This window comes from Nicotiana sylvestris, chromosome 11 (assembly GCF_000393655.2).
Source record: "Nicotiana sylvestris chromosome 11, ASM39365v2, whole genome shotgun sequence".
NCBI classification, from domain to species: domain Eukaryota; kingdom Viridiplantae; phylum Streptophyta; class Magnoliopsida; order Solanales; family Solanaceae; genus Nicotiana; species Nicotiana sylvestris.
In genome coordinates this window covers 163,610,093-163,636,847 of record NC_091067.1, presented here as the reverse complement: position 1 = coordinate 163,636,847, position 26,755 = coordinate 163,610,093, and the positions used below count along the sequence as shown (strand labels likewise).

At 35.6% G+C, this 26,755-nt stretch overlaps 3 protein-coding genes and 1 long non-coding RNA gene across 4 annotated transcripts; 2 read left to right on the top strand and 2 right to left on the bottom strand.

Moving 5' to 3' along the window:
• Nucleotides 1-3,977: 3,977 nt before the first annotated feature.
• On the top strand, nt 3,978-6,705 carry LOC104215249 (receptor-like protein Cf-9). Its single transcript, XM_009765012.2, has 2 exons — nt 3,978-6,492; nt 6,591-6,705. Exon 1 carries the CDS (start codon nt 4,006-4,008, stop codon nt 6,481-6,483), a length of 2,478 nt encoding a protein of 825 aa, XP_009763314.1. The 5' UTR covers nt 3,978-4,005; the 3' UTR covers nt 6,484-6,492; nt 6,591-6,705.
• Nucleotides 6,706-17,058: 10,353 nt separating this feature from the next.
• On the top strand, nt 17,059-19,601 carry LOC138881945 (uncharacterized). The gene is made up of 2 exons (XM_070162251.1): nt 17,059-17,188; nt 19,039-19,601. The coding sequence occupies exons 1-2, from the start codon at nt 17,059-17,061 to the stop codon at nt 19,599-19,601; spliced, it is 693 nt and encodes a 230-aa protein (XP_070018352.1).
• A 430-nt stretch (nt 19,602-20,031) lies between these two features.
• On the bottom strand, nt 20,032-23,577 carry LOC138882243 (uncharacterized). Its single transcript, XR_011403721.1, has 3 exons — nt 21,906-23,577; nt 20,345-20,511; nt 20,032-20,198 (listed from the first exon to the last, which is right to left on the bottom strand). It is a non-coding gene; the product is annotated as an uncharacterized lncRNA (long non-coding RNA).
• A 2,606-nt stretch (nt 23,578-26,183) lies between these two features.
• LOC138881944 (uncharacterized) lies at nt 26,184-26,741 on the bottom strand. The gene is made up of 2 exons (XM_070162250.1): nt 26,552-26,741; nt 26,184-26,407 (listed from the first exon to the last, which is right to left on the bottom strand). Exons 1-2 carry the CDS (start codon nt 26,739-26,741, stop codon nt 26,184-26,186), a joined length of 414 nt encoding a protein of 137 aa, XP_070018351.1.
• Nucleotides 26,742-26,755: the final 14 nt, after the last annotated feature.

The window sequence follows — 26,755 nt, the reverse complement described above, 5'->3', positions numbered from 1 at the left end:
CATATCAAATCAATACCAAATCCTAAGGGGAGTTCTTCCACACAAGGTTAGACAAGCCACTTACCTCGAACAAAGCTCAAATCAATCCAAAACAATGCTCTTTCCATGAATATCCGACTCTGGATGGCCCAATCTAGCCAAATCAATTACATAACGTAAATATAGCTACAAGTAACTAATCTAGCTAATGAAATTAAAGCTAAAGCAAGAAAATTAGAAAAATGCCCAAAAAGCCTCTCCAGGCCCACATCTCGGAATCAGATAAGTCACAAATTATGAACACTCGTTCACTCACCAGTCTAACCATATCAAATTTACTCAAATCCGACACCAAAATCTCGATCAAAATTCCAAATTTTGGCCTAAGAACTTTTCTCAAATTTCTCCAATTTTCACCCTAAATTCAAAGTTAAATAATAAAACTAATGATAGATTAGTGGGATACCATAAAGGAGTTAGTAATTATTACCCAATGACTTCCTCTGAAAATCTCTCGAAATTTTGCCTTCTACCGAGCTCTCAATCCAATTGTGTGATATGAACTCAAAACCCACGTTTTTGAACTTTAAATTCTGGCTAGGTACGCCCTTCTTTGCGAACGCGGTCGAAGCTTCGCATTCGCAAGAACAAGCTGCTTCGGACCAAAAATATACTCATCGCGAACGTGATGCACTGGTCGCGAACGCGAAGCTCAACTAGCCTGACACTTCGCAAACGCGGGACACTTATCACGAACGCGTAGGCTATTATGCCTGGAACCCATCTGCATTGACTCTATGCAAACGCGAGGTGCTTATCATGACACGTAGCCTTAGTGTTCCATAACTTCACGAACGCGGGATCAACGTCGCGAACGCGAAGAGCAAACTCCGCTGGCCTATCAGATGGCTTACGCGAACGCGAGACTCCTCTCGCGAACGCGATGAAGGAAACATCTGCAACCAAAAACCAGAAAATCTACTGCTTCTTTAAGTCCAAAAATGACCCGTTGAGCATACGAAACACACCCAAGGCCCCCGGGACCTCAACTAAACATACCAACTAATCTTAAAACTCCATATGAACTTAGTCGAGCTCTCAAATCACAACAAACAATGCTAAAAAAGCACAAATAACCCTCCAATCCAAACTTAATGAATTTGAAACTTCCAAATTCAATAACCGATGCCGCAACCAACCTAACCACGTCCGATTTTTGTATACAAGTAATATTCAACACTAGGGACCTATTCAACTTCCGGAATCAGAATCCAACACCGATATCAAAAATTCCACTGCCGGTCCAAATCTCCAAAAATTCGACTTTCACCATTTCAAGCCTAAATGAGCTATGGACCTCCAAAACACAATCCGGACACGCTCCTAAGTACAAAATCACCTAACGGAGCTAACGAAACCGATAAAGCTCCATTCCGGAGTCGTCTTCACACAGTTCCGACTATGGTCCAAATTCTAAGACTTAAGCTTTCGTTTAGGGACTAAGTGTTCCAAAACACTCCACAAACAAAAACGAAACCTCCCGGCAAGTCACAATAGCAGAAATAGATACAGGGGAAGTAGTTAATAGGGGATCGGGGCTCCAACTCTCAAAACGACCGGCCGGGTCGTTACAAACTTGCATTTTTGTCCCTTCAAATTTTTTGTAATACCTCACACAAATGTTTTTGTATATTTATATCATTTCGGAATTTATCTAATACTAAAAATTTTGAGGACAACATTCCTCTATAGTCGCCCCCAACTGTTATACCATTTGTTGCCAACCATTAATATTTCAGTGACTTTCTGTAGCGACTGCTACAATCGACACAAAAAGAGGGGCCTAAATTTCGCTGACAACCGTTTGCGGTGACTACAGTCGCCACTACTGGTCCAGTTGTCGCCAATTGTATTAGCAGCCTACATTTTGCTAAAAACCTTTTGTGCGACTTCTGTAGTCGCCACTAAAGATTTTGTATGTTGTAGTAACGCCCTACATTTCATTGATAACCTTTTGTCGCCGCTAAAACTTCCGTATGTCGTCAATTATAGTATTTTCACCAACAACCTTTTGAGGCAACCTTCTTAGTCACCACTAAGTACTTGTATGTATTTTTGATGCATTTGTTTAGCGACCATTGTTGCAATGCACAAAGCTAATAAAAAATTAATGGTAATAATGCAAAAAGGGCAGATGTGCATTTACATTAGTCCAAGCCTTGGTAGAAAATTTCACAATAATTATATGTAAAATAAAAATAAAAATGATTTGGATTAGCTAATATTTTATATGCGAAAAATAACACTTTAACATATAATCTACCTGGCTTCAACAACTCACACTTTCATGTTTGTTACTGTTAGAGCACTACGTGAAATAATGTTTTTGGTGACAACATTAATGACGACCGTTCCCACAAGTTGTGCTATATTTATTTTTTGCTTCGACCTTTTGTTTTCTTTGTTTTCCTAATGTTTATTTTGGGTGTAATTTTTTAGCCTCTCCGGCATTTCTAAAATGCAAAGGAACGGTGTAAGATAGTTCCAAATAGATGGTTTTGCTTAAATGAACACGCTAGCTCAATTACTACATTGAAAATGAATAGCTTTATATCAATCAAAATCAATAACATAGTTTAATCTCACATAAGTTGATGATTCCTCTACAAACAAATAAATAGTATGTCTTTCAGATTCTGACAGCGAAAATAAACTAATGATCTACAAAAACTGTACAAGAATTACCAAATAGGAATTTTGTAACATTCTCATTACATCTTTGCAAATTATTAAGAATAAAAATAAACATGAATATATCAGTCGAAAACAAAGACCTTATGTCCTACCTACTGAATTGTTTTTATTTAATGAATTCTTCACTTGTAGGTCAAGGTCCGTGGCCCTTCTTTTCTTCCATTTCCCATTTTATATCAAACTTTTTCTTTATTTTATTTTCTTCTGTTTCCACGTAATTTTCTTTCTCTTTAATTTCGTCTTATTTGACTTAAAAGCCGGTGTGAGAGAATCTTGGATACAGCAAAAACAAAGAAAGCAAACACGTTAATATTCTTTTTCACAAGGGTAGCTTGATTTGGTTTTGTTACATTACAGGCTTGTGCGATCTCAAAAGTAACATAAATGATACAGTAGAAAAAATTCTCTTTAATGTTCAGCCTAATAAAGTCACGAAATTATTTATTTTTATCTTCATTTTTGTTTTCTAAAGCAAACTTTTGCATTCCAACAGTACAACCAGAATTTTTTTTTTTTTTTTTGGTAATATAAAAGTAACTGAAAAGGAAGAAAAAAATATATCAAGTTCATCACTTTATAGTAGATGCGTTCACAGTAGCATCCTTATCCTAACCAATCAAAACTTTAAAAGGATTTTTGTAAGGTCTACACACCAATTAATACATTATTCTAACTAATCAAACTCTTTTTTAATTTTCACACTTAAAATATTTTCGTCATGGTCTATACACCAACTAATACGCTTATAGATTTTTTACTTTACTCTAAATTGAATTTAAAATAAATAAGTATTTCTTACTTGACCACAATTAGATAAAATTAATATCCCCATAGTAGATAGTTCTACAGTATGTAGGAATTAATTTAATATATTTATAATAGTGATTATGTTTCAGTCCCAAGGTAGTTCGAGCCAGCTGTATGAATCTTGACTGTTCCATTTCAATATTTGTTCTTGCAGTTAATATGGCATAATATGATGAACGATTAATTACGTTGTTTTTTTCATTAGAACAACTTCACCGTATCAAAATACATACAATATCATTGAAGAAGTCTTAGCGCTCTAAAAATTCATCCCATTAAAGCTTCATATCATAGTAATTGACAACTGAAAATTTGACTGAAAATGACTAGGTGAGCTTCCTGGAATTGATTACTGCAAAGCAACAATAGTAAATTTTCTTGCTTTGTGCTATATATACTTCAAAATTATTCAATAGAGGAACATAGCAAAAATTTCTTGATTGTTTTGATATTTATAGTGCAAAAATGGGTTATGAAAAACTTGCATTGTTTCTGCTATGTGCCCTTCTCTCTAGACTTGCTTTCTCCTCATCCTCAACGTATTTGTGCCCTAAAGATCAAACTCTTGCTCTTCTACAATTCAAACAGATATTTACCATAAATCCTGACGCTTCTCGTTGTTTAAATTCTTATCCAACGACATTATCGTGGAATAGGAGTAGAGATTGCTGCTCATGGGAAGGAGTTAACTGCGACGATACTACAGGCCAAGTGATTGAGCTTGACCTCAGTTGCAGTCAACTTCAAGGCAAGTTTCATTCCAATAGTAGCCTTTTCAAACTGTCTAATCTCAAAAGGCTTGATTTATCTGGTAATAATTTCTCTGGATCACACATTTCGCCTAAATTTGGTGAGTTTTCTAGTTTGACACATCTTGATTTATCAAGTTCAAGCTTTTCAGGTCAAATTCCTTCAGAAATCTCTCATCTTTCTAAATTATACGTTCTTCGTATCCCGAGCAATCGTCCAAATGTGCTTACACTTGGATCTCACAATTCTGAACTGCTCCTTAAGAACTTGACCCAATTAAGAGAGCTTGTGCTTGACTCTGTCAACATCTCTTCCACTATCCCTCTAAATTTCTCTTCTTATTTAACAACTCTACAACTTCCAAACACACAGTTACATGGGACATTGCCTGACAGAGTTTTTCATCTTTCCAACTTGGGATTTCTTGATTTGTCGAACAATTCCCAACTCAATGTTAGGTTTCCAATGAGCAAATGGAATAGCAGTACATCTCTCACAAAGTTATATCTCTACAGTGTGAATTTTACTGGTAATATACCTGAATCGTTTAGCTATTTAACTTCATTGAATGAACTGGAAATGGACTCTTGTAATCTCTCGGGGCCTATTCCTAAACCTATATGGAATCTAACTCGCATAGAGGCTGTGTACCTTTCAAATAACCAACTTGAAGGACCAATTTCCCAGTTCTTCAGATTCGGTAATCTCAAGATCTTATGGCTTAGAAATAACAACTTCAATGGCCGACTTGAGTGCTTGAATGGGACACAACTTAGGTACTTCGATTTTTCGTCCAATTCCCTAACTGGTCCAATTCCTTCCAGCGTATTCTCCCTCTCATCACTATTAAGGTTAGAATTGAGCAATAACCATTTCAGTGGCAAAATTGAAGAGTTCAAGTCCAGAACATTGGAGTATGTTGCTCTAAGCCAAAATCAGCTACAAGGTCCAATTCCAAAGTCACTCCTAAACCAGCAAAACCTACAATTTCTTTACCTTTCTCAAAATAATCTCAGTGGACAGATTGCTTCAACCATCTGCAATCTTAAAATAAAAGTGCTAGATCTAGGAAGCAATAATTTACAGGGAACAATCCCAGAATGTTTGGGTAAGATGAATAGTACTGCGGTTTTGGATTTTAGCAATAATAATCTTAGTGGGACAATTCAAGCAAATTTTAGTATTGGAAACCTCCTCAGAGTCATTAAATTGCATGGGAATAAGCTAGAGGGGCAAGTCCCAGGATCTTTGATCAATTGCAAGTATTTGCAACTACTTGATTTAGGTAACAATGAGTTGAAGGAAACTTTTCCAAAATGGTTGGGAATCCTACCAAATTTGAGGATTTTAAATTTGAGATCAAATAAGTTGCATGGGTCTATCAGAGTTTCAAGGAATAGAAACTTGTTTCCACTACTTCAAATTATGGATCTCTCATCCAATGCATTTAGTGGGAATTTACCAGCAAATCTTTTTAAGAATTTCCAAGCCATGAAACTTATTGATGAGAACATGAGTACACCAAGGTATGGAGGAGGTAAATATGATTCTGTGACAATTATAACAAAGGGATTGGATCGTTTATTTGTTCAAGTTTTGGCTACAAACATAGTTATTGATCTCTCAAAGAATGAATTTAAGGGTCAGATTCCAAGTTCTATTGGAGATCTCATTGGGCTTCGTACGTTGAACTTGTCTCACAATGGATTAGAAGGTCTTATACCAGCATCACTACAACACTTGTCTGTACTTGAATCATTAGATCTCTCATTTAACAAAATTGGTGGAGGAATTCCACAACAACTCGCATATCTCACATCACTTGCAGTCGTAAATCTCTCACACAATCATCTAGTTGGATGCATCCCTAAAGGAAATCAATTTGATACTTTCGAGAACAGTTCATACCAAGGGAATGATGGATTACGTGGATTTCCACCCTCAAGAGGCTGTGGTGATGACGGAGTAACACAAGCGACAACTCCAGTTGTGCTAGATCAAGGAGAAGAAGAAGATTCATCAATGATCAGTTGGCAGGCGGTTCTCATAGGTTATGGTTGTGGACTAGTTATTGGACTGTCCATAATATACATAATGCTGTCAACTCAAAATCCATTATGGCTTTCCCGGATGGTTTTAGAATGGGAAGCTACAATCGTTACGAGAATGAAAAAACACAAGAAAAGACATTAGTGTGTCTAGGTATTCAGCTTGATCTCTATGCAGATTCTTTTGATTATTGATATTTTATGATCTAATCATTTTAACTCTAATTCTTAATTCATTTTTGAACATTGCAGGTTTCAAGTCTAATAAGTTGTTGGAGATGCAAATATAAGTCTTTGTCTTTCACAGTTTATTATGATGTTTCATGAAGTGTTTGTTACCATATGAATAAAGACATGACTTTTCTTCCTTTGAGACTCAAACCTGATTTGTTTTCATTTATCTATAGTTTGTTGCATAGAAAATAGTTTGCGTAGTTGCGTAGCTTTCTAAGTTCTTCTGCTTCTTCCTTTACAGCCTTTTTGAGTCTTCTGCTTCCTTGTCTTATGGGATTGCATTGCAGCAATTTTAGGAGTCCTTTCCTTGTGAGGCATATATATCTAAGAGAATGAGCCAAGAGTTGCCTCATGAATCAAGCTTAGAATAGTAGCTAAATTCATTTTATTCCTTACGAATTGCTTCCTTCAATCTTCCTTGATTTGAGACAATCTTGGTTGATTGCTTTCTTTGTTCCAATCTTGGCAGATTTGTAACGACCCGGCCAGTCGTTTTAAGAATTAAAGCCTTGTTCCCCTATTAACTGCATTCATCGTGTTTGTTTCTGCTATTGTGAATTGTTGGGAGGATTCGTTTTGAGTTTCGGGGTGTTTTGGGATACTTAGTCCCTAAATGAGAGCTTAAGCTTTAGAATTGGACCATAGTCAGAGCAGTGTGAAGAAGACTTCAAAATAGAATTATGTCGATTCCATTAGCTTCGTTGGGTGATTTCGGGCTTAGGGGTGTGTTCGGATTGTATTTTGGAGGTCCGTAGTTTTGTTAGGCTTGAAATGCCGAAAGTCGGGGTGTCAATGGTTCAGTTCGGTCGGTTATTTTATAAAATTTGTATCATACCAAATTTTTAGTTATTTTATTATGTATAACCAAAATTAGACTTTCTAAAATTGTCTCAATCATGTCGGTTTCTCGTCGGTATCGGTACGGTACGGTTCGGTTAATTTTCGGTATTTTTTTAAATATCAAGTAAAAATCACTAATAAAAGTAGAATGCAATAACATACATACTTTATAGGACTTCGCAAAACTCTCTATATATTTTACTATTTAACAGGTGATGAATTAAAAAACATGAAAGATGGCCAGAGTATTATACAACAACATAAAAGAAACTAATGAAAGACAAAGAATATATAAATCACACGAATGAGAAGATATTAACCAAGCTGTGATTCAAGAATAAAGTATATGGAAGATTAAATATGCAAAATAAATTTAAATCACACGAAATGAAACATATTCAATGCATTGTAGTTTGTGTCACGACCCAAAATCCCACCACATGTGTCGTGATGGCACTTAGTCTCTAAGACTAGGTAAACCGATTATAATAACAAATCAATCCATTTTCTTTTAACATATAATTATAATACAAGCTTCGAAACCAAAAGTGGAAACAAATATAACAACTTCCCAAGACTGGTAATACTGAGTCAGAACTCTAACTGAATATATGGAATGATCTCGAGGACCGAATATACACTACTGTTCGAATAAGAAATTAACAATATAATAAAAATGGAAAGACTCCAATGGACTGCGACGACCAAGCAGCTCTACCTTAAGTCCTTGCGATCACACTCTAATTTTGTCCGAGTCCGATATCTCCAATACCTGGCTCTTTACCGAGTTAGGCCGATATTCCAAAATAGCCTTCTTGCTCGAATTTACCTCCGGACAGCTCGAACCCAAGTCAAAGTCGAGAAGAATTCCTCCAAAATCGCCCCAAAACCGAGCTCCAAAATCCTAATCGAAAATGGCAAGGTGACTGATTTTTTGGTCCTTGAATGTTTCTGTTCCAAGTTTCAAGATAATCACGAGAGGTCGAAATGTTGGAAGCTCTAATGGCATCAGCAATGTTCACAGTTTCTGTGATCATTCCAGCAGCTAGCTTGCAGTTCAGGCCACTAAGTAAATGGTCATGGAGAAATGACTTCTGAGTGCAGCAAAGATCGTAGTACTTGGTCCGAATGTGTGCAGGGATCTCAGAGTCTATGATCAAACCATCTATAAGAATGTTAAAACCAGAAAAGACCTTCACTTTTTTGAATTCAAGTCTTGATTCAGAAAATCTAATGCCTCAGTCCGCTTCTGCGTCTTCAATACATAGCACCTGCGATTGCGCAGGTGCGCAAGACAGTCCGCATCTGAGACCTCCCTCCAACTCTGCCCAGGTCGCTTCTGCGATGAACTTGCCGTAGAAGCGAAGGTATCAGTTGCTGCCCAGAAACAGCAGAATTTCAGCAGCTTCAAAAAATTCTAAAATCGATCCGTTAGTGATCCAGAATCCAACCGAGCCCCTCGGGACCTTAATCAAGTATACTAACACGTCTTAAACTACAGTACGAACCTAGTCGAAGCTTCAAACCACGTCAAAAAATGCCGAAATTACAAATCGCGCATCGAATCGAATTATGAGTTTTTCCAATTTTTATATTTCGCGCCGAAACGTATCAAATCAATCTGGAATAACTTCAAATTTTATACGCGAGTCATAAATGACGTAATGGAGCTGTTCTAATTTCCATAATCGAAATCCGACCTCGTTATCAAAATTCCACCTTCGGTCGAATTTTTTTAAAAAAATCTTCTATTTCCAACTTTCGCCAAAATGCGTCGAATTACCCTACGGACTTCCAAATCTAAATCCGGACATACACCTAAGTCTGAAATCACCATTCGAAGATATTGATGTCATCAAAATTTCATTCCGGGGTCGTTTGCTTAAAAGTCAACTCTCCGGTCAACTCTTTCCATTTAAGCTTCAAAATGAGAATTGTTCTTTCAAATTAGATTCCAAATCTTCCGAGAATCAAACTCAACACACACGCGAGTCATAATACATATTATAAAGCTGCTCGAGACCTTAAGTCGCTGAACGAAGCTTTAATTCTTAAAACGACAAGTCAGTTCGTTACAGTTTGCTACTCATAATCGCTAGAATACCATGTGTCTTGCTAACAAATATGCTGAAAATTATTTAGTTTCAATAGGAGTAGTATAATAATTTTGTGAATTAGGATTTTGAGTTTAATTACTCGTTGGCTTTTAACTATTTTTATAATTCCAATGCCCAAAAAAAAATATTAATGCTTTATTATTTTTAAACTTAATATATAAATATATTTTCTACATGTAAATTTATTCGATATGGTTCAGTATTTTTTTTATTTATTTTCAAAAAATAAAAAATCTACCCTAATTATCGGTACGGTTATAAATTTATATAACAACCTATGATTTTATTGAAAGAAACCTAAAAATCAGTACGGTTCGGTTGGTGTAGTCGATTTTTAAATATCCATTGACGCCCCTACCGTCCTGGATATTTTGCCTTCCATTGTTGTCTAACTTAGACTTGAGCTTTAACAACTTCAGTGGCCAAATTGAGGAGTTCAAGTCGAAGACACTAGGACACAATCAGCTGCACGGTCCTATTCCAAAGTCACTTCTAAACCCTAGAACTTCTTCTCCTTCCGCATAATAATATCAATGGACAGATTGCTTCAAGTATTTGCAATCTAACATCACTGACAAATCTGGACTTGAGAAGTAATAATTTGAAGGGAACTATTCCACAATGTCTAGGTGAGATGAGTGAATTTGTTAAGGTTTTGCATATAAGCAAAAATAATCTCAGTGAGACAATTCCAACAAATTTTACTACTGGTAGCCAACTCAAAAGCTTTAGATTGCACAGGAATAAGCTGGAGGGAAAAATTCCACAATGGCCTTAATCAATTGCAAGCATTTGGAAGTTCTTGATTTAGGTGACAATGAGTTGAACGACACATTCCCACAGTGGTTGGGAACTCTATCAAATAAGTTGCATGGTCCCATCAAAGATTCAAGGAATAGAAGCTTATTTGTAGAACTTCAAATTATGGATCTCTCGTCCAATTATCCAGATTTTCTTACCATAATTAATTTTCCTATCTCATGAAAGAAAGGACAACATATTTACCATAATTGAGTTTTCTTTTCCTAGAAGGAAATTAAAATATAATTTTTCCATATTTGGCTAGTCCCTTTTCTTGTAGGAAAAAGTTTGGAGTTCTATAAATTGAGGATCCATCCTTCTTATTCAGCAACATCCACAATGTAGCCACATGTGGTTTGAGAGTTATATTTAGGGGGAGAACCTTACGGGACAAGTGTTAGTATGTCGCTTGTGTTTGCCTCTTCGTGAGGTTGTTCTCTCGATATTTAGTGCTCTCTTTTATTGTGATGATGTCATCACTTGTTTTAGAAATGAATTCTGTATTCCGAGGCCTTAAAAACCTCTTTCAGCATCACCTCGATTTGTGTGTGTAGTCCGGGCGCGTAGCCGGAAAGCCAATATGTGAAAATTTGTGAAAAATGATGAATTTTGACATTAAAATAAATTAATTTGACTTTGGTCAATATTTTGGGTAAACGGACCCGGACCCATAATTTGATAGTCCCGGAGGGTCCGTGGGAAAATATGGGACTTGGGCGTTTGCCCGGAATCGAATTCCGAGGTCCCAAGCCCAAGAAATGAATTTTTGAAAGAAATTATTTTGCTGAATAAATTATGAGTTTTTGAAAGTGAAATGTGTTTGAAACCATTGGTATCGGGCTCGTATTTTGGTTCCGGAACCCGATACAGGTCTTATATATGATTTGAGTCGAACCTGTAAAAATTGGTAAGAAATGGATTTGAAATGATGTGAACCGGACCTTATTTGAGAAATTTGGCAAGTTTGAAGTTCTTAAGAAATTTCATGATTTTAATGCTAAATTCATAGTTGTTGATGTTATTTTAGCAATTTGAATGCATGAGCGAATCCGTACGATATTTTTAGGTTGGTGTGCATATTTGGTTTGGAGCCTCGAGGGCTCGGATGAGTTTTGGATAGGCCACTGGGTGGATTTTGGACTTGGAAAATTGCAGGTTTTTTAGCTGGTGTGATCAGGCTTGCAGGCTTCACACTGAATCGCAAATGTGAACAACCCAGGCCAGCCCTTATCTCGCATTTGCAAGATACCCTTCGCAAATGCAAAGTTTTCATTTAATGCCTGAAGCCGCAAATGCGACTTATATGTCGCAAATGCGAAGTCGCACATGCGACATTTTGTTTGCAAATGCGAAAGTCTCAGAAATCCTGAAGGGTTCGCAATTGGTCGCAATTGCGACATCGTTCATAACTTAGACGCATTTTCAACCATTTTTCACATCTTTTCAAAACATAAACTCCCTAGGGCGATTTTTCAAAGGCAACTTCTCTTCCTAATCGATAGTAAGTCAATTCTAACTCGTTTTCTTCAATCATTAACATCTTTTCACATGATTTCAATTCAAAATCAATGATTTTCATGGGAAAAATTGGGTGTTTTGGGTAGAACCTAGGTTTTTTAAAAATTGGGGATTTGGACCTCGATTTGAGGTCCGATTTCAAAACAAATTATATATTTGGGTTCGTGGGGGAATGGGTAATCAGGTTTTGGTTCGAACCTCGGGTTTTGACCATGTGGCTCGGGGGCGATTTTTGACTTTTTGGGAAATTTTTTAGAAAACTCATTTTCATGCATTAGGATTGATTCATTTAGCATTTATTGATGTAATTAAGTAACTTGTGGGTAGATACGAGCGAATTGGTGGTGGAATCACGAGGTAAAGCGATAGTAGAGGCTTGAATTGTGTTTGTGGCATCGAGGTAAGTGTTTGATCTAACTTTAGCTTGAGGGATTAGGAGTTGTGTCTTATTTGCTATGTGTTAATTGTGGAGTACGATGTATAGGCATGGTGACGAGTATCTATACGTCGGTGTCAAGCATGCCCGTGAGTCTTGTATTGTAGTTGTTATGACTCTGTTGTGGTTTATTGCGCTTCACATGTTATTATCATTATTGTTCCTTTGTCGGGATGTTGTCTTGATATTATTGTTCCCTTGCTGGAATGTTGTCTTGATATTATTGTTCCCTTGCCGGGATATTGTTGAAATATAATTGTTCCATTGTTGGGATTCTTTTGTGATTGTTGTTGATTTGTAAATGGGATCGGGTGGCACGCCGCCACGGAAATATATGAAATGGGAGCGGGTTGCACGTCTGCAACGAGATATATGAAATGGGAGCGGGTTGCATGCCTGCAACGAGATATGTGAAATGGGAGCGGGTTGCACGCTTGCAACGAGATATATGAAATGGGATCGGGTTGCACGCCTGCAACGAGATATGTGAAATGAGATCGGGTTGCACGCCTGCAGCGAGATATGTGAAATGGGATCGGGTTGCACGCCTGCAACGAGATATATGAAATGGGATCGGGTTGCACACCTGCAACGAGATATATGAAATGTGATCGGGTTGCACGTCTACAACGAGATACATGAAATGGGATCGAGTTGCACGCCTGCAACGAGATGTGAAATGAAAGTGAACTCTACATTTGTTTTCCCTATCCTTGTTAGTAATTAGATTTCGGTTTCTTTATATTCCTCTTGATATTCTGTTATTATCTGTTACTCCCCGTAGCATGTTTCCCCCGCACAATTTTAATTGTGATTATCTGCTTCTATTTCCGCTGTATATAATTTAACTACACAGGTTTATTTGGTAGTCTGGTCCTAGCCTCGTCACTACTTCGCCGAGGTTAGGCTGAGCACTTACGAGCACATGGGGTCGGTTGTGCTGATACTATACCCTGCACTTTTTGTGCAGATCCCAGTATTGTAGACTTCGGACCATAGTGAGGTTGCTGCCTTCGGTCCAACAAGCGACCCGAGGTAGTCCTGCAGGCGTCCGCGGGCCTTGGGGCCACCTCCTATCTTTCCTTTATCCTGTTTCCTTTACTTATTTCAGAAACAGTGTATCTTTTATTTTTCAGACTCTGTATGTAGTATTCTTAGACCGTCTGTGAAACTGTGACACCAAATTCTGGGTAGAGTTGTATTTAGACTTCCGCAGTTTGTATTAAAATTAATTATCAGATTTGTCTTCCGCTTAATTATTTTTGCTATTTGCATGATATCTACTCATCACTGTTAATGGTTTAAAACTGGAAAAGGTTAAGTAATTAGAATAATTTGGCTTGCCTAGCTTTCACCAGTAGGCGCCATCACGGCTCTCGAGGGTGGGAAATCCGGATCGTGATATTTATATAGTGGATTTCTCATCTCCGTCGTGGATGTAGGTCAATTGACCGTACCACGTTATATATTTGTATTTCTTTTGGTATGTTTCTCTTTGTTGTATGATTTATCGTCGTTAATGTTATGCTTTACTAGCTTCCGCGACCTAATCTTTCGATCCAAACATTATTAGCAAGTCTTTTTGAGAATTTCGAGGCCATGAAAACAATTGATAAGAATATCTTCTTAATTATAATTATAATGCATCTTTGTCAATTACAGTTAAGGGATTGGATCTTGAATTTCATCAAGTTTTGATTGAAAACATGATTATCAATTTCTCAGAGAACAGATTTGAAAATCAGATTCCAACTACTATTGGAAATCTCATTGCACTTCTTGCATTGAACTTATCTCATAATTTCTTGGAAGGTCTTATACCAATGACACTACAACATTTGTATGTACTTGAATTATTGGATCTCTCATTTAACAAAATTGACGGAGGAATTCCACAAATATCTCTCACATCACTTACAATCTTAAATCTCTCTCACAATCATCGTGTTGGATGCATCTCTAAAGGACATCAATTTGATACATTTGACAACAGTTCATACCAAGGGAATGAGTTACGTGGATCTCCACTCTCAAAAGTGTAATCAATCGAGGGAAAGTGAATCGTCTAGTATTTGTTGGTTTCGGGGGATGAAAAATCCTATTTGAATTAAAAGATATTTGAAATTCGTTTATTTCCCTCACGATTGGAGTTTCAGTTTGATGCGTTTCATGTAACAAGGTTGCGTGATAGAAAAAATCTTTTTTGATGGTCAAGTCCTAAAATTTCGTTATTTTTGTTTTATTCATTTAAAGTAGATTTATCTAGAACAATACATTAAAGAGAATAGGGTCAATTTAAAAAATGACCGTTTAATTTTATCTTTTTTAATGGTAAAGTCACAAAACTTCTTTATATCTCATTAAAGTAACTGAACTTTATTCACTATAATAACGCAACTGTAAAACTATTTCTTGGATGGTTGTTACTCATTGTATCGTATCTTATTGTTACTTTAAATACAATGTTTGTTTTGGTTGTTATCGTATTATTAAATCCGTCGTTACATAACGACGAAATGTGCCATTTTATATAACGACTGATTTGGTGTGGTCGCATCGTTACCTTGTATTTTTCTCTCAATCTCACCCTTCATTATAATTAAATATTTTATTTATCATTTTTCCTATATTTTCATATAATAATTTTACCTCGTATTATAATTTTTCTTTATAATATTGCAAGTTTATTCTTCATATTGTTGGTGCGTGATATCATGAGATGATGTCAAACGATATAATCTATCCATACATTATATTCATCAAACAATACAATACAATACAATATAATACGATACATTATAAAACGATATGTAACAACCATCCAAAAACAAGCTATATGTTGCCGGAAAGAAAATCGACGCAACTATTTCACAGTCATTGGACAAAGTTGTTGGGAATTGTTAATGCTATTTGTTCGAATGATGTGAAAAATAAAAGGTGCCTAAGTCTAAAGGTGTCTTGGACATAAGTGGGACAGAGGGTATGGGCAAGTTCTCTTGGATAGCTAGAAATATTCTTTCTCATTATTATATAAACTAGTTACTCGGCACGTGTGTTGCACGTGTATTTCGAGTCTTGTAGTATACAATATGGTAAAATAATATCAATATTACTAAATCAAAATATTAATTAAATAATTATACATGAAATATTAAAGTACAAGCTGATTATTTGTCATGATTTGCCATGTAACCTCCATGCATTAGATGCAACACTATAAATAATAAAGTACAAGCTGAGTATTTGTCATGATTTGCCAATATGTAACCTCCATGCATTAGATGCAACACTATAAATAATAAATAACGAAATATTGAGTTGACGTTTGTTCTTATTAAATAATTATCTTTATATATAAATAGAGAGAGATACTATGTGGAAACCAAAAAGAATAAAAGAATTATGGATCAAAATGATGAAGTAAAAAATACAAATTCAAAATTTGAATGCAATGCCAACAGAAGTTGTTTTCATACGAATGAAAGCTCTAAATTTGATATTCAGATTGGCACACATGCAATAATACTTTTTCGACAAATAAACACTAAATTAATTTATAGTTTATTTCAATCTAAATAAAGATAACTAATCTTTTTCGACTTTAATTTTCTTATTTGTTATTAGACGTTGATCTTTTTATCCACCGCTCTTGTAGTTATAGTAATGTTATTGAACTCCTTTTTCCATGAAAAAGAACAAGTCTTTTTCAAGAAGTCGTGTGCAGTAATTGACAAATAAGATGGAGAATTAAAACACAATTAATAAAATCTTCCTGTTAGAGCCTGTTTGGCCAAGCTTTTGGGAGGCCAAAAGTACTTTTTTCCCTTAAAAAGTACTTTTTAAAAAATTTGAGTTGTTTGTCCAATACAGAAAAGTACTTTTTGCCAGCAGCAGAAGCAGTTTTTCTGCTTTTGAGAAGAAGCAGAAAATTCTAGCTTCTTCCAAGAAGCAGAAGCAGAAGTAGAAAATTAATTTATTCAAGACAAAACTATCCTTACCATAAATTTATATTTTTCAAATTATCCCTTATTAATTTAAGTTTTTTCTTTTCATTTTTGTTTCTAGTTTTTACATCCTATTAAAATTAAATATATCATATATATGAATCATATTGTAACTTTTCAAAAAATTTATTGACTTTTCTTGTTTTTGATCTTTTCTTTGTGAATGTCTCGTAACTTCCAAATTATCTTCTTCTTCTTTCACACTAAATCAAATTATCTGCATCTTCTTTGGATTATCAATTCTCTTCCTGCAAATAATTATTTAGAATTTCTTCTATTATATACTATTAGTTCCCGAATCTTTAAAACAGTTATCAAATCTGATTTGTGAAAATGACCTACTAATAGGTACTAAATTTACAATTATATTGCATAATCTATCTATATATTATTAAAAGAAGAAGAAAATGCATCCATATTGGCAACCTCACAATAGGCCACTTGGCATTTTAGGACAAAGTTAGTGAGGTTAGGTAATAATTAGTTTCTTTTTGAATTTAAATTTTAAAAAATAAATAAATTATACACTTATGTGTTGTTAATAATTAGTTACCCTTTTTTGAATTAGAATTTAAACATACTTAACTATTTCTTTTACGATTTTTTTATATATTTAAAATTATTTTTATTTTACGCTCAATGCCATCTTTCAAGTTTGACATTCAAAACTATTTCTTTTACGATTTTTTTATATATTTAAAATTATTTTTATTTTACGCTCAATGCCATCTTTCAAGTTTGACATTCAAAATCATCTAGTTACAACTACCATGGCTATACATAATTTCATCCGACAATATTCTTTTACCGATAATGAATTTAACTATTATGCTAATGAAGACATTACTGCAGAGATTGATGAAGGAGATCAGCCTTCTGATATTCCTTTAGAAATGCGAGGCAAGTCTTCTACTAATATTGAAGTATTGTGTGATAGAAGTTTCATGAGGGATTATCAAGATATAGTAATTTGTGGATAGACTTCTAATTTATACTGATTGATGTTATTTTAATGACTCAAATCATCATATAAAATAAGTAATTATACTAGATAATATATACTTTAGTATAACTATATATGTAAAATTGATTTAAATCTTTAATATGTTTTCTTACTTTATGTTTTATATTTAATTAAATAAAATAAAAAAACAATAAAAGTCTCTTACGATAAATATTTAAGTTCATTTTTTATGTTTAAAAGAATTACACGACATTGGTACTATCATTTTTGGTAATTTGACACTCAAAGCACTTTTGAAATGATTGGCCAAGCACAAATTAATTACCAAATGTTCCAATAAGTACTTCTTAAATGAATTTGCCAAACACAAACAGTTTTTTCTCAAAAGTACTTTTTAAAAAAGCACTTCTGAAAAAAGTAATTTTCAAAATAAGTCAAACGGGCTCTTAGAATAAGAAGTGTAAAACCAACTTTGTTGAGCATAAAAAACATTTTAAAGGAAGAATTACAAATAAATTTATTCTTTTCTTTTTAAATGCAATTACGTCTTGAGGTGGCGTTGTCCTTTCATACATACCCCCTAGTTCTGCACAGCTATGCACAAAATTAACTAACTTACAACTTCCCCCGATAGTCTATTTGGAAACAGTCTCTCTACCCTAGGGTAGGGGTAAGGTCTGCGTACACACTACCCTCCCCAGACCCCACTAAGTGAGATTATACTGGGTTGTTGTTGTTGTTGTACAACTTCCCCCAATAATAGAATTTATTCCAAACATTGACATTTATTGTTATTTTCACTTTGAAATCATCCCTTTGGCTATGGAAAATTGTAGCACCGCACGTGATTCCTATGTAGAGATTTGCTCGGCCTTGTTCCAAATGTTCCATAAACCAGTGATGACAGTTGAACCAATCGATGTCATATATATGACCAAGGCGTCGGTTCGGCGATTAATTTCCATTTTGTTAACTCTAACCATAGACTTAATATCAATTTCTATTTAAAGGTCATAAAAATGAATACTAATGCATATATTCCCCACAACCCAAGAAATCTTCGTAATTTTATAACCACTAATATTTCAATTCAGCAAAAGTTGCAAACCAATGCACATATTAGTTACTCTACTTTGAAAAGCAAATGATTGGCCAACAACCAAACTGGAAGGATAGAACATACGGAACATCGTAAAAAAGTTTAATCTCTAGGGTTCTTAAGTAATTAAAGCTGGCACCGTTTCATTAAATGTTCTAAACCAGGCGACGTTAAAAATTGTAGGCACTATTTTCTTTTTTGACTTTAATAAAATAAATATGGTATTTAATTAGGTAATTAAGAAGGACATTTTAATAATTTAACTTTTAAGTTTTAAGGTTCCCACTTTTAATATAGTATAGATAGATAGGTTATTGTACAAAGAAAGAAAGATATTGAAGATTCTCCATAATTTTTCTCATGGTATAAGAGCATCACTAAGATATATATATATTTTTTTTTACAATTTTCTCTTGTTCTCCTTCTTCTTTGAATCTCCATCAAGACAAAGATGGTTGAATCAGACACTGAAAATATTTTTTCTGATCCAAAAATGGTTGAGACATTGGCTGATAAAATAGATGCTTGTCATCCTTATTTTCTGAACAACTCAGATTCTCCGGGAATGAATCTCATCAATATAAACTGATGGAACTAGTTATGCAAACTGGCATAAAGGCGTCTTGATATATTTATCCGCTAAAAACAAGCTTGGATTTATTAATGGAACTTATATCATGCCAACAGATCCACCGATGCAGGATCAATGGAGGAGGTGCAATGACATGGTCATTGCTTGGTTGCTTAACTCTCTCAGCAAGGACATTGCAGAGAGTGTTATTTACTCTCAAACGGCTGAAGAGTTGTGGAATGAGTTAGAGCAGCGTTATGGGCAAGCTGATGGGACTAAGTTGTTCCAGTTACAAAGAGAGCTAAACAACATCAACCAAGGAACTAATGATGTGGCAGGGTATTTCACTAAGCTGAAGAGAACCTGGGATCAAATGAAGGTCCTAAATACTTTTATGACCTGCAACTGTGATTGCAAATGTGGTGCAAAGTCACACAACCACAAGATGAATGAGGACCAAAAGCTAATACAATTTCTAATGGGGCTGAATGATGTTTACAGTGGAGTAAGAGGTAATATCTTGATGATGAAACTACTCCCCACAACTGCACAAGCTTACTCAATCATCTTGCATGAGGAAACTCAATGGGAGATACACTCAGGTAACCATGTCTCTACTGAATCTATTGCTTTTATGTTGACTGGACAGAGATATGGAATGGACAAAGGAGAAACATAGAGAACAAAGGAGAAAATCAACTTTCTAACTCTGATTTGAGGAAACACGAGTTGTACTGCAGATATTGCAAAAAGATGGGACATATTAAAGAAAAATGCTACAAGTTGGTTGGTTATCCGGAACATTTCAAGTTAAGCAAACAAAGGAAAGGGGGCTATGGAAACCATCAAGTCAATGTAGTAAATACCGAAGAAGGAGATAGTGCAGGTACTAGAGCAAATGCAGTACTAACTTCAGTCAACAGTCAAGGCTTTACCAAAGAACAATGTGAAAAATTAATCCAAATGTTCCGGACAGTGCACGAATCTAGTGGATCAACCTCAAAACCTGAACCTGGTGTTAGTGCTAACCTTGCTGGTACAAATTTTGTTCTACACACGTTTACCTCTTTCTTTTCCAACCTTTTTCATAATACTTGGATTATTGACTCAGGTGCAACACAACACATGACATATGATAAGAACCTACTTCATAACATAAAGAAACTTTCAAATCCCATCTTTGTTAATTTACCAAATTCCTACAAAGTAAAGGTTACAATGGTTGGAAGTTTGTTCTTGTACTTAGATCTTGAGATTCATAATGTGCTTGTTGTCCCTACATTCAAACACAATTTGTTGTCAGTATATCAACTTTGTAAGCAAGTTAATTATATTTTGATGTTTACTAAGCATGGGTATTTTATACATGCCCCTTCAATGAAGAGGCATCAACTTTTTGGAGAAGCAAAAATAGGTCTTTACTTGCTGAAAGATAACACTTCTCAAGACTTTTCAAAGCTCCATGTCCAAGTTTCTTCAGTTGCCGGTCAATTACCTAAGTGCAATGCCACAGAGTCCTGTCCTTTTGTGTCCAAGTCTGCTTGTTCTAAATCTTTAAGTCATGTTTGTTTTGAGTCTTTATGTCCTGTCTGTCATGAAAATTTGAATGAAGTAATCAATGAAATTATTCCTAGTTGCAATATTTCTACTATTGAAAGACTTTGGCACAATAAATTGGGACATCTCTCTTATCATACAATGAAGAACATTACAGGAATTCCTATTACTTTTAGAGAACTTAAAGATTTTCCTTGTGAAATTTGCCACATGGCAAGACAATCTAAACTACCTTTTGCAACCAGCACTATTAAATCCAAGAAGTGTTTTGACTTGATTCACATTGATACATGGGGACCTTATAACACTCCAACATATAAAGGAGAAAAGTATTTTCTTACTATAGTGGACGATTTTTCTAGAAGTATTTGGACCTATCTCCTTTCCACAAAATCAAATGCCTTTCCTATTTTGAAATCTTTCCTTGCCCTTATTGAAAGACAATTTTCTGCCAAAGTGAAAGTAATAAGATCAGATAATGCTTATTAATTAGGAATAGGGAACATTCCTAAAGATTATTTTTCTTCTCAAGGAATAATTCATCAAACCACTTGCGTTGCAACTCCACAACAGAATGGAGTGGTTGAACGCAAACATAGACACTTGCTTGAGACTTATAGAGGTTTATTATTTCAGTCACATGCCCCAAAGAAATTCTGAGGTGACTGCCTTCTTACTGCAACACATTTGACTAATAGGTTTCCTTCTAAAGTTCTTCAAAACAGGTCTCCTTATCAAGTAGTCTTTGGAAAACAACTAGATTATTCTTATTTGAAACCTTTTGGATGTTTGTGTTTTATATCTACACTTTCTAGAAATAGGGACAAACTAGATCCTAGGGCTTTACCAGGTGTGTTTTTAGGTTATCCATATGGTAAGAAAGGATACAAAGTTCTTAGTCTGCAATCAAATCAAATATTCACTTCAAGAGATGTGAAATTCATTGAAAATATCTTCCCTTTTTCATACTCAAAACCTATGTCACATTTGTTTCTTGCTTGTTTTCCTTCATCTACTGATTTAGTAGATCAACCAATGATAATTCAAGGAAAATCTACTTCACATGAACCCTCATCACTCAAAGACACCATATCTCAGTCACATGAATTGTCGGCCACTTTGAGTCAATCCCCTGAAGTTTTCTATGATATAAGTTTTAGTCCAAATCAATACTCTAGGTCTCCTGGAACTTCCCCTATTTTTGATGAAGTGTTATCTACAGCAGAAGAATCGGTTTTACGTAGATCTGATAGAATACATAATGCACCTAAGTATTTATCAGATTATATATGTAACTCTGCTTACTCTGTGATTTCTCCTAACCCCCTTTTTTTTTCCTATTCACTCATTTTCTTTCTCTGCTTTAACACAACAAAACAAAGATAAAATTAATTTCATATGTCAGATTGTAGAGCCTACTTCTTACCAGCAGGCAATGAAGCACCCAGGTTGGCAGGATGCCATGAAAAAAGAATTTGCAGCACTGGATTCCAATCACACTTGGGATGTGGTAAAGCTTTGCCTTGTAAATGGGTGTACAAAGTTAAGTTAAAGTAAGATGGATCCTTGGAAAGATTAAAGGCTCGATTAGTTATAAGAGGAGATATACAAGGAGAAGGAATTGATTATACCGAGACCTTTTCTCCGGTGGTAAAGATCACCACAATTAGATGTATTTTGAGCATAGCAGTTAAGAGGAGTTGGATTTTACACCAACTCGACGTCAATAATGCCTTTCTACATGGTGATCTGGATGAAGAGGTTTACATGAAATTTCTTCCTGGTCTAGTAGGTCCTCCTTCACACGTGTGTCAACTTCAAAAATCACTATATGGATTTAAACAGGCATCACACCAATGGTATGCTAAATTATCTTCTACTTTTGGCACTAGAGGATACACTTTATCTTTGAATGATTACTCTCTCTTTTTAAGACTTCTGGGAATCTCATCACCATTTTGGCTATCTATGTCGGCGACATCTTAATAACTGGGAACAATCAAGAAGAGATTGATGAAACCAAACATTTTCTTGATGCCGAATTTAGAATAAAAGACTTGGGAGAAGCTCACTACTTCTTGGGTTTGGAGCTTCTTCGAGAATCTGTAGGATTAGTCATCACTCAACAAAAATTTGCTCTAGATCTTGTCTCTGAGTTCGATTGTTAGAAGAACGACCAGCCTCAAGCCCTTTGGATCCAATTATCAAAATTTCAGCTAATTGCGGCACTCCTTTGAAGGATCCGACAATATATCGGCGACTCTTAGGGAAGTTGAATTTCTTGATGAATACCAGACCAGATATCGCATTTGTTGTTCAAACTCTAAGTCAACATATGCAATCCCCTTGCACTGGGCATTTTCAGGCAGCTCTACATACTCTAAGATATCTATTTGGAGACCCAGGACTTGGATTATTCATGTCTCCGGATCCCTCTTTTCAGCTCTTGGCCTATTGCGATTCCGATTGGGCATCTTGTTCTGATACACGACGATCTGTAAGTGGATTTTTAATAAGTCTTGGAGGCTGTCCGGTGTCATGGAAATCAAAGAAACAGCCGGTTGTCGCCCTTTCTTCGGCAGAAGCAGAATATCGTTCTATGCGTCGGCTTGTTGTGGAAATTAGTTGGCTTGTCCGCCTTTTACAAGATCTTTCAGCTCCTCCCTCCTTACCTGTGTCACTTCACTGTGATAATCAATCCGCTATACATATAGCTAAAAATCCCTTCTTTCATGAACAAACCAAGCATATAGAACTTGACTGCCACTTCGTTCGTGAGAAATTGCTAGATGGGTTGATTTCGCTATCCTTCGTTCCTTCTTCTTCCCAAATTGCAGATATAATCACCAAAGCCTTATCTGGCCCTCTTCACCGATCAATTATAAGCAGGTTGGGAGTCCGATCTACTGGATCCCACTTGAGGGAGGGTGTTGCCGGAAAGAAAATCGACGCAACTATTTCACAGTCATCGGACAAAGTTGTTGGGAACTGTTAATGCTATTTGTTCGAATGATGTGAAAAAGAAAAGGTGCCTAAGTCTAAAAGTGTCTTGAACATAAGTGGGACAGAAAGGTGTCTTGAACATAAGTGAGACAGAGGGTATGGGCAGCTTCTTTTGGATAGCTAGAAATATTCTTTCTCATTGTTATATAAACTAGTTACTCGGCGAGAGAATGTGCACATGTTTATTTATGCACTATCTTTATGAGTTTATTTTTAACTTGATTTGTAGATCAGTGTTGATAACATTCAACAGGTAAGTTTTTCACAAATGCTTATTTTTTTTTCCATTTACTTGATAAGTGCACCCAAGAGAATGTGCACATGTTTATGCCCTATCACTGAATAAGTCTTAATGCTCTAAAAAAATCTTCCCATTAAAGCTTCACCACAAAATGTGCATATGTAATTGACAACTCAAATTTTGACTGAAAATGACTAGCTGAGCAACAGTAGTAAATTTTCTTTGCTTTGTGCTATATATACCTCAGAATTATTCAATAGAGGAACAAAGCAAATATTTCTTGATCTTTATAGTGCAGAAATGGGTTATGAAAAAATTGTATTGTTTCTGCTCTGTAGACTTGCTTTCTCCTCATTTGTGCCCCAAAGATCAAGCTCTTGCTCTTCTACAATTCAAACAGATGTTTACCATAAATCCTTTTGTTTCTGCTTCACTTTACTGCTACGCATCTTCTCCCAATTCTTATCCAACAATACTATCATGGAATAGGAGCAGAGATTGCTGCTCATGGGAAGGAGTTAAATGTGACGAGACAACAGGACAAGTGATTGAGCTTAACCTCAGAAATGGGTTATGAAAAACATTGTCGTACGTTGATCTAACACAAAATCAGCTGCAAGGTCCTATTCCAAAGTCACTCCTAAACCATCAGAACCTAAAAAATATTCTCCTTTCTCAAAATAATCTAAGTGGACAGATTGCTTCAACCATCTGCAATCTTAAAACAGACGTGCTAGATCTGGGAAGTAATAATTTACAGGGAACAATCCCAGCTTTAAAATTTTGCACTTTTTCATCCACTCCTCTCTTTTTCTTATAGATCCATCTACAACCTATGGGTTTGACTCCAGTAGGTGGTTTTACAAGATCCCAGACTTAATTGGAGTACATTGACTCCATTTCAAATTTCGTAGCATCAACCCATTTATCAGCATCTGCTTCATGTAGTGCTTCGTCGTAATTAATAGGTTATGTATTAGGCTCTTCAGGGATTCTATCATAAGATTCTCCCAAGAGCGCAAACCAGAGAGGTTTTTTAATAATTCTTCCACTACGACTAGTCACTACAGGTGGAGGCTGATTTTGTTGTTGGATCGAATTATCATTTCCTGGAACTGAAGCTTCAATGTTATCCTCCACACCTTGCGGTGCTGGGATATCATTAACTTCTTCCTGGAGTGCAGGTTGCTCAACAATCTGAGGTTGCTCTACATTACTCCCACTACTTTGGGGTAGTGAGGTTCCAGGCAATTGCTCTTGTGCAATCTGCTGCCTATTGACATTTCTCCCACTACGATAATGCAGTGGTATGTCAATACTGGCTTCTGGGATACGTTCTAGAGATGAGTGTTTAGTTACTCCATTGTTTAATTCCTGTAAAACTAGTTTACTTCTAGGAATATGGTTCGTTAGATAGTCATCTTCTAAAAATCTGGCATTTGTCGTAACAATTACCTTCTTTTCGTTAGGACAATAAAACAAACCGCCTTTTGTTCCTTTTGGATATCCAATAAAAATGCATACTTCTGTCCTTGATTCCAATTTATCCGCTTTTCCTTTCAGCACATGTGCTGGACAACCCCAAACCCGAATATGTCGTAAACTTGGCTTGCGCCCAGTCCACAATTCGACTGGAGTTGAAGGTACTGACTTTGAAGGAACCAAATTTAGAATGTAGTTTGTTGTTTCTAAAGCATATCCCCAAAAGGAAGAAGGCAAATCGGAATAACTTAACATTGATCTAACCATTTCCATAAGGGTCCTATTTTTTCTTTCTGCCACACCATTTTGTTGTGGTGATCCTGGGGCAGATAATTGAGATGTAATTCCATTATCTGATAAGTATTTTATGAATTTCGCAGAAAGGTTTCACCACCTCGATCAGATCGCAATGTTTTGATATATTTATCATGTCGTTTCTCCGTTTCCATCTTAAATTCTTTGAATTTCTCAAACATTCAGACTTACGTCGCAACAGATAAATATATACATATTTTGAGTAATCATCTATGAAAGTCACAAAATACTCAAAACCACCTCTTGCTTGTATATTCATAGGACCACACAAATCAGAGTGAATTAATTCTAGCTTATCACTGGCCCTATTTCCTTTTGAGGGGAAATGTCTCTTGGTCATTTTGCCTTCTAAACAGGATTTGCATGTTGGTAGTGACTCCACTTTCAATGAACTCAAAGGTCCATCTGAGACCAATCTCGAAATCCTATTTAGATTTATATGGCCTAGACTTAAGTGCCATAAATAAGTTTGACTCAATTCAGAAATACGTTTTCTTTTATGTGGTAGATTAATGTTATTTAGTTCTTTTGGTTGTTGTAGCATATGAGGAGATATATCAAGAATAAAAAGGTCATGTACTCTAGCATTAATGTAGATAAAACGTTTATTAAATTTAATAACAGCAGAGTTATTAGCAAAATAAACATTATAACCAGCATCCATTATTTCAAAACCGAAATCAAATTCCTTCTAATAGAAGGTACATAGAGAACATCTTTTAAAACTAAAACTCTATCACTACTAAACGAAACTCTAATATTTCCTAAAGCTAAAGTTGGTGCTGGCTCGCCATTGGCTTGAAAAACGCAAACTTCATTCTCACGTAGCCGCCGCGTTTCCTGAAACCCCTGCAAAGTAGTGCAGATATGATTAGTGGCTCCCAAATCTACACACCAAAACATGGTAGAAATAGCCGCTAAACAAGTTTTAACGACCTTTAAATTTGAATTACCTTGCTTATTCAACTTTGCCAGATAGGCAGGGCATTGCCTCTTGTGATGCCCAGGTTACTTGCAATGATAGCACTTGCCTTTAGGCTTTTTCACACCAACCGCACCACCAGGCGCCAAAACCTTTTGAGCCTTCTTCTTTTTCTTATTGCCTTTCGACTTAGAAACTGAAGCTTTCTCAACATTGAGTGCCATAACTGGAGCTTGTTGTTTGATAATTGATTCTGCCGCTTGCAGCTCATTCAATAATTTTGCTAGTGATAGATCCATTTTGTTCATATTAT